This window comes from Triturus cristatus, chromosome 6, assembly GCF_964204655.1.
Source record: "Triturus cristatus chromosome 6, aTriCri1.1, whole genome shotgun sequence".
NCBI classification, from domain to species: domain Eukaryota; kingdom Metazoa; phylum Chordata; class Amphibia; order Caudata; family Salamandridae; genus Triturus; species Triturus cristatus.
Window position 1 is genome coordinate 1206476141 of NC_140589.1, and position 18466 is coordinate 1206494606.

The 18466-nt window shown below is 50.8% G+C and overlaps 1 protein-coding gene across 1 annotated transcript in view; it reads right to left on the minus strand.

Annotated features, from left to right (window-relative positions):
* Positions 1–2031: 2031 nt before the first annotated feature.
* Positions 2032–18466, minus strand: part of LOC146821169 (maestro heat-like repeat-containing protein family member 1) — a 170423-nt gene continuing 153988 nt past the window's right edge. Inside the window, exons 9-11 of the mRNA XM_085609813.1 lie at positions 5069–5144; positions 3194–3246; positions 2032–2091 (exon numbers count right to left, since the gene is read on the minus strand). Coding sequence (XP_085465939.1) covers positions 2032–2091; positions 3194–3246; positions 5069–5144 — 189 coding nt within the window. The remainder of the gene's footprint in view (positions 2092–3193; positions 3247–5068; positions 5145–18466) is intronic.

Genomic DNA, 18466 nt, shown 5'->3' on the forward strand with positions numbered 1-18466 from the left:
GCAAATGAAACTGTACCCCTCAATCAACCACTCACAAGAGCTAGTGCTGCTTTATGCACTCCATAATGAGGGCGGTAGTAAAAGAGGAAAACAATTTCTAAAAGCAGGAAATATACACAACCACAAAATGCATTTGACTGATATCAAAACATGACAAACATGTCATCAGGCCAATACTTAAAGGAATCTCTAACACACAGGCAAAGGGTTGTCCCAGAATCCCTCTTCATTTGTCATATGGTGTGTTGAATTGGTGTCTTAGGTAGATAGACCGAAAAAAACATCGTTTGAGACAGTTAGTCAACATAATGACCTCAATTAAGGAATGTTTCAAATGAAATATTCAATTGAATGTGGGTCTACAGGAGATGTGAATGAATGGGAACAATATATTTGAAAAATCCCACAAAGGGTTTTCTCCATGCCACCCTTGCCTTCAGGAGGATCAGGAGAAAAGGCTGCTCCACATCCCTCACACTGTGGGGGATTGAAGGGCCCTTTGTTATCCCTCTGAATTCCATTGAACCAAACAGGACTCTCAAAGCAGCAAAAGCAATAGCGCCAACTGTTGAGAAATATGAATAACCATGGGGCATATCATCAAGGGGAAGTGATAAAATTATCGCCGCTTTAGCGTCCGTTTTCGGGCGAAAAGCTCTGATAATTTTATCGCACTATCAGCAAGAACACGCTAGCGTGTGTTTCTATGCCTCTGCGCCCGTTTCCCTAACGCCCAGCTTTGCATCTCTAATGATATGCAAAGTGGGCATTCCTCACCAAAATAACGGGGGAAATGTCGCTAACAGACATTTCTCCTATCAGCAAGCTGCACGCTAACCTTCACAGCGACGAGAAATGTAGCGCTAACCGCACCTAACGCAGGTTTCATTACCCCTGCTTGTAACCTGACTAAACCATTTTAGCCTATGGGTGGTGGATTATAGGGCTGAGACCGCCTGACGCTGTGCAATTATCGCTGGAGTTCCAGCGATAATCGCACTTTTTGCAACTATCGCTGGATTATATATCGCATCGGAGATAAGCGTTGCTGATAGCACGCTATCTCGGTGATATAATCCAGCGATAGGCAGCGATAATTATCCTCACGCTAAGCACGCTTAGTGATAATTATCGCCGACTGTTGCTGATATGTCCCCAAGTGCTGTTGTTTGGAGAGCTCAGCCCATGAATCAGATGAGCAGCCATCCTAAATCACTTTCACCTCTCATCAATATGATCTAAACCAAAAGAAGTCCAACGATGTGTCTCCTGTGCCCTATTCAATCCCATGCCACACTAGGCAATGTTTAAATTGGCTGCAGACACACTGAGATCCCCTAGACTGTGAAGAATATGAATGTCAACAGCATGCATGTAAAGATGTAATCCCGCCTCTTTCCTGTCCCTGCAGGGTACCAGAAGGCTAAGTCCCCCTCAACCTTTCTCCCACCTCCACCCATATATCCTTCATTGGTTTTGGTTCACAAAGTGGCAATGGTAGTTTGTTTTGAAAGGCATAGCATTGTTACTCTGTTCTGCTCTCATTCATGCATCAGTTGGAATCCCAAACACCAAGAAACCTGCCTTGTAATACCTGCATGGTCAAGAGAGTACTCATAAAAGCATTTCACTATCACGCTCTAGAGCAGGGGTGTCAAACTCAAATTCATCAGGGGCCGCATCTGCAGTTTGGTCACCCTCTGTAGGACTATGTGTCCACTATTTATTATCATAGTCTAATCTGGATAAAATAAGGGCCTGGATCACCCTCTTTTGGGCTGAGACTGTTATCATCCAGGTTATCTTTCTTAGTCACTTAAGCACAGAAAAATAAGTGGCAGTCACCATGATCACCTGAGGCTTCATGGAAAGTGTCTCATCCTACACTACAGAATCCCAGGTTTTTTACCTTTGGCGAAGGAGTCGTCAGAGAAGCCAAAAGATGCTGGCCAATGTTGTGAGTCCCAGAGAGAGAAGTGGCTTCACAGAATCATGACTTCCGTCTTATCCCCATTGAACTTGAGCAAGTTTTTATTCATCCACGCGGAAATGCGTTTTCAAGCCCAGGTTAAGGTCAGAAGGTGCATGATTCTGTGAAGATGACAAAGTAAAGATGATCTGTGCATCATCTGCTTAGGAAACAAGGGTCAAGCCGCAGCTTTCCACTACATCAGCCAAAGGGCGGACGTAGATGTTAAACACAAAGGACTCAAAACTGAGCCCTGTGGGACATCAGAGGTCAAGTCTTGCGGTTCAGATCTGGCAATAGATGCAAAATGTTGTGCACGGAGTGTGAGGCCTGTTTCTCTACACAACAGTGCAACAAAATAATAAAGCAGAATTAACTGGCAACAGGCCATTTGACACGTAGGAAGTGAGTAATTACTGCCGTATTTCCTTTTTAAACCATGTAAAACACATTTCTTGTGATGACTTCCAAGAAGTTCTGGGTTCTCACCTGTGTTTCATGTCCCAATTTGTCACGATTATGAGAGTGAAACCAGGGGAGCCTACACTGGATGGCCAGCCCCGTCGGCACCTCTGATCCAGCCAGGTACTTTCGGCAACATGCGCAGCGCGGTGGGCCGAGCTGAAGCCGCAGTGGAAAGTGGGCGTGTCCAGAGAGCCCCTGTGCCAGAAGCACACTGCTGAGAGGCCCAGACAGCATCGCTCATGAGGCCATTAGTGCCAGCAGTCCGAGAGACCCGGCCCAGAGGGTCCTAGATATGCTACACCAGACGTTCCCTGGCTTGTAGGCTGGCGCGCAATGCGCTGAAGAGGCGGCCGCGCATGCGCTAAAGAGGCGGCCGCGCATGCGCGGAAGAGGCGGCTTTCGAGAATAAGGTGAAGGCTTCAGAATAAAAGCGAGAATAAACGGTGAAGGCTGGCGGCCGGCGGAAGCTACACGGGCCACATGACGAGGTCTGGCGGGCCGGATTCGGCCCGCGGGCCTTGTGTTTGACACCGCTGCTCTAGAGCTTTCTACATAACATTAATACACTATAGAAACTTTGGCAAACTCTTCAGTTTGTCTCTCTACGTAATCCTTGTGCTAACCGGGAAATTAGCACTCTTAATAAAATTAATTAGGCATTTTAGATCCTGATAAGCATGTTTTAAACTGCTGCCCCTTCCCCTGAATGTTAACCCATGGCAAAGGCTCCCTGATGAGACACAGCCTTATACTACTTACCTCAATACCAGGCGCTTGATCTCCTGCTTCCAGTAGTTTACTTTGAGTTGTCTCTAGAGATAAGCAAAACATATTTAAAATTAGCAATTACTTTTCTGACCAGATGGTAGGCCCTTGGTCTATCAGACTGTTTTATTGAATTATTGTCTTTGATTTCAGATCATCACCAATTATAGGGTTTAATGCAAAACAATCTATGAACTATAAATGGAAATGTTTCTCACCTGTTCACAATAACTTTAATATTCATACTTTATAAATGTCTTCTGTGTTTACTATGAGACACAGTAGCTAGTAGGACCTAGAACTGTGCCATAGCAGTGCAACAAGACGAGAGTGGCTCAGAGATGCGGCATGCATGCAGAGAAGTGTCTTCTCCCTTTGCACCCTAGTCTTCTTAAAGAGATCACGGCACAATTCACAGTCAGAATATTATAAAGAGCATATTTGCTGGCCAAACAAACCTAGAGGTAGAGATCAGTAGCATGGTAAGAAACCCTCAAAAGGGAAAGAGGAGGGCCAGAATGCTCACCAACTGGTGTTGGAAAGACAAGGGCCCTGAGCGCTGTTCATGCCGAGAAGCTGCATCGGAAATCAGTTTGTAAACCAGAAGCCATCCTATCACGAACATCACACCAGCGACGGCATATCCACACAAAGAAAGTTTTCTAACAGTGCTCAAAGTCCAGTACCTAAGGTACATTTTAGAGACAACCCCTCGCTAGGACAATTGGAGCTAGACCTACAGAAATGTTTTAGCAACTGTTTGAACTGAAAAACATTGTGGTAGTCAAATTTCTGGTATTCATTGGACACTCAATCTGGAAAAAAGAATTCAATGATGATGAAGCCTTGTGGTGACTTGTGCATGATATTACATCATATTAACATAAGCTAAGCCTATTGGTTTATGTTCACAAATATACTGCCAAGATGCAAACCATGAGTATTTGAGACCTGTAACCAAGATGCTCTTTGGCAGGGTAGAATCTAGGCTTAAACTGAGGTGCATGTAAATAGGAACCCAAAGACTGGAGCGACAAGGCTAGAGGTACAGAATAAAAATTGTTAAGTTAGGCTTCCTAGATATGTACCAGACTGCCAACTTAGATCAGATTCAGCTCTCTAAATTCGGGCAGTTAAACCATAGCAGTCCAAAGCCCCTGCCATCAGCGTTTGAGAATGTGTTCACCATCATAACATTTGACAAAGTACTATAAAACAAAGATTTACTTGTTTGCATTGCACTGAATTTTGGCAATAGTTTTCCTGTTTAGCATCAAGAACTAGTTTTGATGGAAATCATACTTGTTATAAAATACAACTGATCAGATGTAGTAAAGAGTAAGGCAGTGGAGGCAATAACAGAGAATGTATGGGCATATGTATGAGCAGAGGAGACATGAACAAAGGAGGCGTCTATAAACAGCCATTGTTGGAGAGATTGCGTAGCTGCATGGGCAGTGTGCAGACACAAGGAAAGAAGGGATGAGAAAAAAAGAAGATGTGTGGACAGAGGAAGCATTTATAATGTTCTGAGGAAAGTTATAAGTAACAGAATGAGCTTAGAGGCAAGAGAAAAGGTAATGCTTAGAGGATCCATGGACAGTGGAGATGCATTCATGTGATTTATCAGCAAGGCATGGGTAGAAAGGCAATAGCAGTGGTATGGGCATAGGTGGCACTAGCAAGATCACAAGCAGAAGCAGCATTGTCAAAGGAGGCAATATAGAGATATGTAAGGAGGGCATGGCCAAAAGCAAGGGTGCATAGTACAAGACAATGACCAATACATAAGTTCACTTTTTCAATTACAGTTACATTTATAGACTAAAAAATAAATGGGGTTTGAGGATTTACCAATCCTGTACTCACCAAGCAGAAGGAGGAGCTCGTTTGCCGTCTGTTTTGCTGCTTGCCCATTGTGAGACAGAGGTTCCTGGGCAGAGATCTGCCAGAGAAAAGAAGACAAAATTTAGTGAGGGTGCGATTATCATTTATGGTCTCACATACTGTAATGTGCAGAACAAGAGGATCTCTGATACTGTAGATAACAGAGCTGTATGTAGTTAAGACCTTCTTCACAACCCCAGCTCTCTTTTAGGAGCCTAAATGCCTATTCACCATCCCAAATATGTTGGTAACTCTGGGTCCAAGGTGTTATTTGCATTCTAGGGAAAACTTGGGATAGCCAGAATTTGGAGCGGGATAACAGTCAAGAATTACAGATCCCGGCACCCGGTATCCTCAAACCAATTTGCAGCCAGCTCATAATGAGGCCATAGTGGAAAATAGAAGGCTGTTGAGGGGCTAAGGCTTAAACAAATGAGCAACCCTATCATGATGTTGGGCGATCAAAGGTTTTGTGATGTCAGTTCCACTACCCCTGAGCATTTCGGTGAAATTACTTCGATGAGTGTCATGTGCGTGTGCCACTGTTTTTAAAAGCTGGTCTCAATCAATTGCTGAGTAAATACTTTTCATGTTAAAATGCTCTCTTTATGATTGTGCTGCTGTGCAATTGCCATGGAATGGGCATATAATATGGAGGCTCCCTCCATCTCAAGAGTCGCACCTCAACAAGGCTGTTTTAGTCAGGCGCAGCCAGCACAGGTAACCATGGTGGGGCGGAGGGGCGGTGGGGTGGGTGAGGGGGGAAGTGGACAGACGACAGGATAGAGAAAGTAAAATAAAAAATAAATAAAACCACTTACCTTGCACTCGCTGCATCACCTCATCGAGGTGGTATTATTATTTTTTTTATTTTACTTTCACTATCCCGTCGTCCGTCCACTTCCCCCCTCATCCACCCCACCCTGCCCCACCGCGGTTACCTGTGCCAGCCGCGTCTGGTGTCAGTACCTTTGTCCTGTAGAGCTGAGGTCAATTGATGAGCTCTCCTGCTCCGCCCTGCTGCTGCTGACCTTCTATTCATGGAAACACCTGACAGCCCAGGAGTTCAGACAAGCTGCACCAGAATATGAAAAAAATATTTGTACCCCTTAACAGAGACTGCCCATGATCAACCTCCATATACGGGTGGACTGAGTGCTAACTCTGCCAGGTGTGCACTCACCTTTCTGTGTAAACATGTGCTTGTTTCACCTCTGTAACTTACCCTCCAGCTGTCATTTCACAGTACACACTATTGTTCATCTGACTTAGAATAGAACACGGGTCATTCTCTACCCTGAGTGACTTGAGCACAATTAGAAGTATTCCTAAACCACATACATAGATGATCCCCTGATAATGCTGATCTATGCAGACGTCTAACACCTTTGCTAGCAAAACTGAGCGTTTTGCCCTTGTTGGACCTCATGTTAACTTCCTCAGCAAGTGAGATGTCTAGTCATGCTATATGAGATCATTATCAAGATCTTTCCTTCCTGCACACCAAGCTGTTCAGCCAGTCTCATTAGCACATTTGGGTTTGCAACTTCTATCAAAAACCTAACCCTAAACTTGTAGGCAAACCGGTTTTAGGCAAAGCTCTCGATATGAACACTGAGGGGCAGATTCTCAAGGAGTTATCGCCGAATTATCATCCCTTTACCGCAGCCACATTCGCGATAAATTGATGACCCCATTCACAAGCTAACAGCCCATATCACCAGTATACTTGCGATAGCAGCCACAAAAAACATCGCCACAGATGACCCCGGCAACTATCGCTAATGAGATGCAGAGTAGGCGCTCCCGTGCAAAAAGCCGCGACAACACCACTCCGCAACCTTCTCAACGACCAGCCAGATCGGCGATAAGATCACAAAACATGCGATATGGCGCCTTAGCAGCAAGAAATTAACGCCTGCTCTGGCCTGGTGTAAAGTCGGACCACAGTCTGCACCAGAAGAGGAAGCCCAGCCCAGAGATACACTTAAAGGGCAACAGATGCCATGGAGCCACTGATCATGCAGCCCGGACACCCAAGAGGACCACAACACCCACCACCACCACCCCCAGGACCCCCCCTCCCCCCCCCTCGGTCAAAGACATGCCACATCAACTACACGGAATCATGTACCAAATAATCCACCTGATGTCGCACAATCACATTTGGTGACATGCATGTGTCGTCACAAAAATGAGCATCACACATTCACCTTTGAATTAACAAATGAAAATATATTCAAATAAACACAGAACAGAAATGAAGACACATGGCGGCTCCCCTCGAGACAATCTGTAGGTTACAGCCTGAAAGACAAAAATCATGATGAGAAGGTGTGTCTTGCGCACATCAAAGGACAGAGAGAAGGCGAAGGAGAGAGAGATGCAGAGAGAGAGAAAGAGAGAGATAAACGTACAGAGAGTGAGAGAGAGGGATAGAGAAAAGAGGAGAGGGACAGGGAGAGAGATTGCCGACACTTCGCACCCAGGCCTCACTGCTCACCTGCTGATTCCGGTGTGTCTCCAACCACGTGCCAGTATGTAGTGCAGTTCACCAGGTCCCACATCTGCAACAGATCCGTCATCTGAAACAGAGTCCAGATACGTGAATGGCAGAGTACATTCAATTGCACACAACATCATCGCCTGCCCACCCCTGCGGACCCAGGCAGCTGCACCCCAGCCTCTCCAGCAGCTCAGCGGTGCATGCCCGCCACTGCGCACCCAGGCAGCTGCACCCAAGTCCTTCCCGCCGCCCAGCAGTGCATGCCCGCCCCTGCGCACCCAGGCCTCACTGCTCACCTTCCGCCACCGGCGTGTCGCAATGAGGGCCCACCACGTACCGGTGCAAGCCCCAAGCTCGAGGCCCTCGAACATGGCACCCTCCACATCATGCAGCTCCGCTCCGTAGGCCACCAGGTCTCACATTTGATTCTGGGTCTTGATTTTGCCATGGAAGAGGACATACCAGTGCACCCGTCATCATCGCAGCCTGCACACCCGCTCAGCCCTTGAGGTGCCACTAACTCTGTGATCCGGGATGCGACGCCACATGGCGGTAGGCCCGCGCTGCCCGCTGGCTCTGGCCTACACTGCGGTCCAGCAGGGCACACAAATCCTGAGCAGTCCGGACCGCCGGGATGGGGCATCATCGCAGGCTGCACACCCGCTCAGCACTTAAGGTGCCCCTACCTCAGTGCACCCAAAGTCACCGTCCAATGGCGGTGTGCCTCTACCGGCCGCTATGTATCCGGTGCCACCAAGTCTGTGGCCCCAGTCATGGACCCTGTATGATTGGGTATCGTGTTGCGGACGCCATCATGTCACCTCCGGTCCTGGGGAATGTGATATTGCAGGGCCCAAGGCCCTCATGCCTACATTAACACCACACGGATGCACCCAGATAGAGAGTGGAAATGGCATTGAGCACGTGCGCCCGGCCCTTTTTATTGGCAGGGTCACATTTGCTGTGATGCGTTTGCTGGATGGGTGTGGCTGTGGCATGCTGAGGACTAGACCTGTGATCAGTAGATCACTACAAGGAAAACCTGGGACATGTAGCGTTGCTGTCCCCCCCTCTGAGCGTAAGCGGAGTGGGCTGGCCTGGCGTATGCCAGTCCAACGTAAGGGTTTGTAAATTACCCCGTTGCCCTGGGCGTGGTTCCGTACTGGCCTGGACAAGGAAGTAACTCATGCCTGTGTCCCTGTTGTTGTGTCAGCGCAACCCGGACCACATTCGGCAATGTGTTGCCCTGTGACCCCTGTTCTACGACATGAGCCACATGGACGAAAGAGGAGTCCAGTGAGCCAACATTCATCCATAATTCCACACTTGAAAGACCATAGACATGACACATCTGTGTGATCATGAATGTTTAATGCACATTCAGTGGAGTGTTGCATCTGGAGCAGTACAGGGCCATGCAAACCCCACATGACGATGTTGGCCAGTGGAGGGCCAGCCAGAGTCCTTCAGGGAATGACAAGTCCAAAGGAAGAGTTCAGTCCGCAGTCAGATTACTGTGTCATTGGCCATCAAACAGCATATGGCAGTCCATGTCGAGGTCCAAGGTGAGTGTTGCAGAGTGCATCGGGGGACAGTGGAAGGTGATGATGCAGAGGGCAGAACCAAGCTGAAGCCGGCCCCATGGTGGAGATGCATGCTACTGCGTCCTTCTTACCACGAGGGCAGAATCATCTTCATCTTCGTCCTCTGCTGTCTCATGTGCCCCACATGTGGGTGGGGGTGTTCTGTCTCCAGCACTGTGTGGCAGTGACACATCAGTGGCCGGAGTTCGAAGGCCTTTTCGCACTGTGTGGCACTGACACTTCAGGGGGCGGAGATGTGGATGGAGTGGTAGCATCAGCATGCATCAGCGCCAGGCCTTGTGGCAGCAATGCCATGGGGATGGTCCTGTGGTCATTGAGAAACCCAGCTATCACTCACTGGTGGGCAGCCGTGGCAGCCGCTCATTCCGCATTCGCCCGCTCCATGGTCTCCATTAACCTCCGCATGTTTCCCAACTCCCGTGTGACATCGCTAGAGCCACTCTGACTGGACAGTTGTTCTATTCTCAGAGTCGGGGCTCCAGCGGTGTCAGCCATGGTCCGTTGGAGAGCATGGAGTGGACTGTGGGTGTCCGTTAGGGACCGTGAGTGGTCCCTGATGGGACTTAGACACCCACGTATAGCATCTAGTTTGTCTGCCATGCGGTCGAAGCCCACCCACACCTGTTCAGCCAGAATCTCCTAGCACCCCCAACACATGGCGTTGGAAGGCCATGTGTTCTTCGTGGGGGTCCTGAGAAGCAGCCGTGGTGGTGGGTGCTGCCTGTTATGTGGTCTGTGCAGGGGGTGGGGTCTCCTCATAGCTGCTGGGCTGTCAAGCTCCTGGAAGTGGGCTGCGGAGGCTGTCCACGAGCTATTGGAGGGCATCGGAGTCGAAGCTGTGGTGGTCCTCTTCTTCATCAGAGAAGAGAGGGTCACATCAGTGGCCGGAGTTCGAAGGCCTTTTCGCACTGTGTGGCACTGACACTTCAGGGGGCGGAGATGTGGATGGAGTGATAGCAGCAGCATGCATCAGCGCCAGGCCTTGTGGCAGCAATGCCATGGGGATTGTCCTGTGGTCATTGAGAAACCCAGCTATCACTCACTGGTGGGCAGCCGTGGCAGCCGCTCATTCCGCATTCGCCTGCTCCATGGTCTCCATTAACCTCCGCAAGTTTCCCAACTCCCGTGTGACATCGCTAGAGCCACTCTGACTGGACAGTTGTTCTATTCTCTGAGTCGGGGCTCCAGCGGTGTCAGCCATGGTCCGTTGGAGAGCATGGAGTGGACTGTGGGTGTCCGTTAGGGACCGTGAGTGGTCCCTGATGGGACTTAGACACCCACGTATAGCATCTAGTTTGTCTGCCATGCGGTCGAAGCCCACCCACACCTGTTCAGCCAGAATCTCCTAGCACCCCCAACACATGGCGTTGGAAGGCCATGTGTTCTTCGTGGGGGTCCTGAGAAGCAGCCGTGGTGGTGGGTGCTGCCTGTTGTGTGGTCTGTGCAGGGGGTGGGGTCTCCTCATAGCTGCTGGGCTGCCAAGCTCCTGGAAGTGGGCTACGGAGGCTGTCCACGAGCTGTTGGAGGGCGTCGGAGTCGAAGCTGTGGTGGTCCTCTTCGTCATCAGAGAAGAGAGGGTCGGGCTGCTCTGCAGGAGGTGTTGATTCTCCCTCTGCAATGTGAACGGGAGATGCAGTTTAACAATGTGCCCACGTGTATGTTGTCGCACTGTACATGTTTTCATACAGACAGCATGATTGGGTACATTGTGAATGTTTGGGAGGAGCTACCTATTTGATGGGGGACAGTGGACATTTCGACAACAGACGTGTGTGTTTGTACATAGGAGGGGTGGGTGCAGAGTCCCCCCAGCAGTGCCCAGACATAGGAGGGGTGGGTGCAGAGTCCCCCCAGCAGTGCCCAGACATAGGAGGGGTGGGTGCAGAGTCCCCCCAGCAGTGCCCAGACATAGGAGGGGTGGGTGCCTAACACTCCCAGCAGTGCCCAGACATAGGAGGGGTGGGTGCAGAGTCCCCCCAGCAGTGCCCAGACATAGGAGGGGTGGGTGCAGAGACCCCCCAGCAGTGCCCAGACATAGGAGGGGTGGGTGCAGAGTCCCCCCAGCAGTGCCCAGACATAGGAGGGGTGGGTGCCTAACACTCCCAGCAGTGCCCAGACATAGGAGGGGTGGGTGCAGAGTCCCCCCAGCAGTGCCCAGACATAGGAGGGGTGGGTGCAGAGTCCCCCCAGCAGTGCCCAGACATAGGAGGGGTGGGTGCCTAACACTCCCAGCAGTGCCCAGACATAGGAGGGGTGAGTGCAGAGTCCTCCCAGCAGTGCCCAGACATAGGACAATATACCCCAAACACAAGTACAGTGACCACCAAGGATGACACAAATGATGCAGGTGGAGACATTGCTGAGCCTGCATGGCCAAACTTAAAGGGATCCCTCACATACCCAGGAAATGTAGACACAGCTCAGCACAACAATTGGGAAACACCCTGCAGGGAAAATGCCGGGCCCCACAGAGGAAGGAACACACCTTGGGACAATGTCACCATACAGTGAGAGCAAACATGACCAAAGATTATTTGCAGAGACCTTGTGATGGCACACAGATACCAGGGTACACCCCATGAGCAGCACACTACAACATTTCCCAGACCCCTAACACATTATCACCACCCCAACTCAGGGAGCACCAGCACCAACAGAAAATCCAGAGAAGCATATGTGTGGAAAAAAAAATGCTTTATTCAGCGCAAAGAAAGATATTAGAAATATATAGACACTATTTACAAGGCACATAGGCCAGTCCATTTTGTAAATCCGTGGGTGGGGGACACTGGGATGCGTCACCCCTTGCTTGCCTGCACAGTTTATTCATTCACAGAAGAGGGGGCATCATGTGGGGGGGAAGGACCAGGCACCGCAGAGACAGGAGGGGCAAGGGCAGGTGTCGTGGGTGCAGGGAGGGACAACTCCGACACAGGGGGGTGGCAGCGCCAAAGGTGGTAGTCAGGATGGCGCTGCACATGGACGCAAGCTCTCCCAGCGTCTCACCTGCACCCGATGTAACCACAGGCCCCAAGGAGGGGGGGGTCAGAGGGATGGGTCGCAGCGCTAATGGGGGAGGGTGTGGACAGGGGGGGGGACTCAACTCCCCTGGCCGGGTGCTGCCTCCACCGCTTGCGGGGTGGTGTCATCCTGGGGCTGGTGGACACACTTGCAGTGTAGGATGCCTTCACCGACTGTTGGCCAGGAGAGCTAAGGGGAGTGGATTTGGAGGGAGGGGGTTGTGATGTATGTGGACTCCCACTGTGGCTGCGTGTCCTACGTTTTCCCCCCGCCCTAGTGGGTGTGCCTACTTCACCCTGTGTGTGCGTGCGAGGAGGTCCCTTCCCTGGGAGTGTGGTGTCTGTTGGGGTGCGTGCATGGGGACGTCTGGGTGTGCGTGGGACAGGCATGGGAGGGGGAGGTGTGGATGGTGCAGGGGCAGGGGGGGAGGCAGCGCTGCAGGAGACCCACTGCTGCAGTCAGTGTTGAGTCTATGGACCTCAGCAACTGGCGTTGGTCAGACTGCGTAGCCGACATGCCCTCCATGTATGCCTCCGTCTGGGTCAGCACTTGTGTGTGGGCATGGAGGACATTTAGCATCGCAGTCTGACCAACCTGCAACTGGCGCAGGATGTCCACAGACTTGGCACTCACGGCAGCAGTGGAGACAGGGGCAGGGGGTGCAGTGCCTGGCAAGAAGGAGACATGTGGGGACCAAGCACGGAGGGAAGGGCCACGAGCAAGTGGGAGGCCGGTGATGGAAAGTGAGGTGGCGGGTGGATGTGGAGGGCTGCCTTCAGCTGGGGGGGCAGCCTCCGCCACCTCTGTGAGCTCAGCCTCGGACCCGTCTGCGTCATAGTCGGTGGTGCCAGTCAACAGGTCCTCCGCCTCACTCCCCTCGGCCTCCGTGCCACTCGACGTGCCAGACGGGACAGCACTGCTGGCACTGGTGCTCGCTCCCTCCTCCCGGTCCGTGCCAGTGTCTCCTTCGGTGTCCCCCGATGATGCTGTGGGCAAGGTGAAGAGACAGGAGATAATCAGACACCTGTATACATATGTCACTTGAGTCAAATCTACATAGGTCACAGTGCATACCCTGAAAAGCAACATGAGTACCATCTACAATACAATGTACATATGTAGGCCATGCAACACACAGTTGGTTGACCCACCATGCCACTGAGAAACAATGGAGAGCATGACACAACAGCAAATAACTTGACATCAAATTTGACAGAGGAGCCAGCCTCTGGGGACAATCGTGCACAGCATCTGCACCACACAACGTTGCCAAAAAAGGGATGAGCAGGAACCATGTCTATTAACTTGTGGCACATGCTGCAAAGCTAATACATTAAACCATGCCAAACATGACTGGGTCACTGCACCTTGAGTGTATGTCCAGACAAACATCACACACAGTCAGAAAGGACACTTATGTTTTTGACATGTAGGCCTTGGCCGCACAAACCACCCACACCGGAGACAATGTCATTGAGACAGAGGAAGTACTTACACCCCTTAATCTGGGATAAAAACACATGGCCTCCACTGAATCCTGACTGTACACAGACTACCCCTGTTGCGCCTGTCCACATGTATCATTGACAATCAACCATCATCAGATTGTCGTACCAAGACACACAGGCACTGGCCACTGTGAGTATGCACCAGCAAAATTGGGGCCACCCTGTACAGTGGACACATGTAGCACCGTTTACGTAAGTACAGATGAGGCCAGGGTACACTGCCACCCAGCCCAACCTATGCCGAAGACACAGTGAATGTCCATATTGTTGGATGACGCACATGATACCTAGGAAATGGTGCCCCAGGGCCCGGTAGTGCCCACACTCCTCCATGGACCTGGATGGATATGACTGCAACTGAAGCAACCATCCCTGCACTATGCAGTACTCCCACTCATGCAAATCATGTCAGAGGGCACAGATTAGGACATGCATGCTGTAAGGCAGCACACTTTTAAGACATACTCCTATGTCCGGACTCACCATCAGGGCCAACTTACATGGACCCCACAATGACTGAACTGCCCAGGGCACAGGCAAGGTCCCAAGACATGTGACACATCACCCCCACACATGATGCTGCACGCATTGTGCACTTGGATTAACTTCCAGACTAGATAACCTTGTGCAAGAGTGACTACACATGACCAGGGAACACATGGCAAGGAGGGGAAGGGAGGGAGAACAGCACCAGTCTACTTTTGTGAAACAATTACGCACTGCACATTCAAACCCTGGCAGTGCATCCATGCAACTGCGCACCTACAAAAGCTGGGGACACACAACAGACACACATGTACCTACCACCTTCCTGCTGCTGCTTCTCCAGTAGGCGCCTATCCATATCGGGGAAGACCACCGCCAGCACACGCTTGTGGGTGTGGGTCAGACGCCGGCGCCCACGGTTCTTATGGCTCTCAGGTGGGTCCCCCAGCAGGACCCGTGCAATCCTCCTCGTCCCGCACTGGATATCCTGCCAGCGTTTCCTCACCTGGGCTAGGCGCCGCTTCCGACCCTCAGTCTTCCTCATGGCACTGACGGCTCGCTTCCAAATCTCCGCCTTGGCATGGACACCTACCTGTGAGGATGCAAATGTGAGAATACGTTAATCCACCTGAGCAATGACCCAGAGACACACAGAACAATAATTAGTCATGTTGGAACAGGCCATGTTATGCAGGCAACTCATTGCACCTTTGTCATAGGGACATTATCCTCTGGGGAAGGCAAAATGCACTACGTGCCATTGAAAGTACATAGGTGGCATGAGGGGTGCAACACAATCAATGATCCTGGATCACGCTGTGCATCACTAGCTACACCAGGATTATGTACAGCACCTCAAAGCAGTCACATGCACCAGCACACTGACGCAACCTCAGCAGAGTACACAGACACACACAGGCACAGGACAATCACCTTCCATTGCCAACTGCGGGTACAAACAGCACTCTGCCCATGTGCCACGAGACTGGGGTGTGTCACAGGTGTGGGGCTGGCTCAGCACGGCAGTCACACAGCAGTGCTCCCTGCTCACATCAGATGGGCAGGGTATATCCATCCCTCATGCAGCTGGTGTGCAACACTCCCCATATGCACTCACCCACATGACAGGGGACTTACACACACACACCAATGTCCAGGGGACAATCACATCATTTGGACACTCACAGCACAGGTACACTAAACAAACACACATCTATGGGAACTGTCTCCTGTCACACTGGGGGGACCACAGAATCACATCAGGACTGTGAGGAAAACATTCCCAGGAGGAGTAGGCAGGCAGAATGTGGCATGCGCCATGCATTCATTGTCACAGTAAGCACCATGCAAGTGAGGAGTGCACACAGGAACAACAGCATGCCCTGCAGGGGAGACATGAGGCCTTCTCCACCCTGGGACCCACTCTAAACAACAGTGCATGTCTGTCACACATGGACACAATGCCAGAAGTCACAGTCACATGAAAGGGGCACAGTCTAAGCTAGTGGAGTCTGCACTCACCTGCTCCCCTGGTCGACCATACAGCATGGTGTACTGTGGGAGGATCACATCCAGCAGGGCAATGTTCTCCTCCTGGGTGAATGGCTGTGACCTCTCCACAGACCTGGACATGGTGCCAGAGGAATCACGGGCAGCAGCAGTGGTCAGGGATGAAAGGATGTGCAGGCAAGTGCTCTCTCATGGGACCTGGCTGCCTTATATCTGCCTTGCTTGCCTGTTTGATATGCAGGGGTACAGAGTGATTGGCCAGTGACACTTGCATCCTACGTTTCCTCCAATCCCTTTAAACCTACCCCAGTGTGTGGCTCTGCATGGTTAAAAAATTTGAGCATGATGTCAAGTCAACAACCACTTCGCAACAAAGTATATTTTTCCCAACCGACTTCTGCTGTGCACCTGTTGCTCAAATTCAAACTTAAAACTCGGTCTCCATGACAACCAGCATGCATATAGGCCCTTATACTTGTCCCTCATGGGTCCCCTATGTCTTTTCAATATTTACACACAGGTACGGTGCGTTCCACGGCCTTAGGGCACCCCAAATGCAGTAATACGGACCGTACACGCGCGTGTACGGTCCGTATCACTATGTGAGTGCTGGCGTATGCGTACGCCACAGTAATACGGACCGTACACAGTTCGTATTACTGTGGCGTACGCATACGCCAGCACTCACATATTGATCCGGACCGTACACGCGTGTGTACGGTCCGTATCACTATGTGAGTGCTGGCGTATGCGTACGCAACAGTAATACGAACCGTGTACGGTCTGTATCACTATGTGAGTGCTGGCGTATGCGTACGCCACAGTAATACGGACCGTACACGCGCGTGTATGGTCTGGATCTCTATGTGAGAGCTGGCGTATGCGTACGCAACAGTAATACGAACCGTGTAGGTCCGTATTACTGTGGCGTACGCATACGCCAGCACTCACATAGTGATACGGACCGTACACGTGCGTGTACGGTGCGTATTACTGTGGCGTACGCATACGCCAGCACTCACATTGTCAGAGGGACCCTACACACGCCCTCAGAGCGTATGTACGGTGTGTTTCACACCTGACAGTGGTGACAGGAGGCACACAGACAGGAATGGAGGTGTCATTCTTGGCCAAGGCTGGACATCAAGCCATTGTCTGTGCACTACTACATGTGTCAGGCACAGGTGTGTCAGGCTGTGATGTGGCACATTACTCCAGATGTGTGAGGCAAATTAATGTACGATGAGCTGTGTACACATGTCATGTGTGATGGTGCACTATGTGCCACACATCCCCTTCACACCTTTGACATGTGTGCATGTAGTCCAGACTTGTAGAGCCATGCGTCACTGGCATGGCACAGTCACAGACACCCGCACCTGTCCCCTGATGCCAGGTACACGGAATATTACACCTGACATGTGAATGGCCGCGTTGCACGCTGTAACCATGTCATGTGTGTGTCATGTGTTTCCATAGGTTTGCTGTAGGTGTTTGGTCAAATGCATCTGCAGTTGCTGCAACCAACATGTGTCTGTGTGTAGATGGGCATGGCACACTGTTACGCACACCAGCCCACATGTGTGATCCGACGTGAGGTGTGTATGTATGCAACTACACGGAGTATCAAAACAAGGACATATCTGCATGCTCTCAATGTATGTATGATCAGTCTTGACATGTACTCCTCCATGGCAATGTGTGTGGGCTGTCCTTTTCCTATGACATGTGACCTGTGCATCTAGTGTTCCCCAACCTGTCTGTACCATACACATCCTTCTTCTGCACATGTGTGGATGTCTGTGACTCCTGTGATGCATCTGCCTGTTCACTTACACTGGCCCACATCTAGTCTCATGCCATGTCATGGTGAGCTTGAGACTCAACGTTTGTGGCTGGCTCTTGGTAGGAGTGTCACCTGCCTGGCATACGTGTCCAGGATATGTTGCACAGACCTGACTCCGTATGTAGCATATGTGTATTGGCTGTTTAACATGTGCTCAGTACATTGACATTGTTGTTGTACAGTACTCACTCTTCGTTGTCCCTTCCATGTTACTGCAGGGCTCCGCCTCTACCTCGACGAATGCCAGACCTGGCTGCCCTGCATGAACGGGACTGTATACGCCGCTACAGATTCAGCCAACGGTTGATTGATGAGTTGACTGGCCGGCTGGAAGCACACCTCCTCCCGCGACACAGGTATCCCAGTGCACTGACACCCAAGATGAAGGTGATGGCAGCCCTACATTTCCTTGCCACGGGTACGTTTCAACATACCATTGCTGATGTCGGGGGCATGTCCCAAACTATGTTCAGCCGTGTTCTGCATGATTTCTTAGAGGCCATGTTGGTTCACCTGGATGAGTACATTAAATTCCCAACTCCTGAGCAGTTGACAGGTGTCAAGCGTGAGTTCTATGCCCTGGGAGGGATGCCCCATGTCATTGGGTCCATAGATGGGACACATGTGGCTTTGGTACCACCACAGGCACAGGAGGTAGTGTATAGGAACCGCAAGCATTACCACTCCATTAATGCCCTTGTGGTGTGTCTTGCCATCATGGTGATTTCACATGTCCGTGTTCGTTTTCCAGGATCAGCACATGATGCCTACATCATGAGGCGTAGCAGGGTGCCAGAAATTATGCTGCAGCTGTGGAACGAGCGAGCATGTATTGTTGGTGGGTATACTCTGGCAGTCCAGTGTTTAGCGTCATCTTCCTGTCTCACTGCTTCTCCTGAC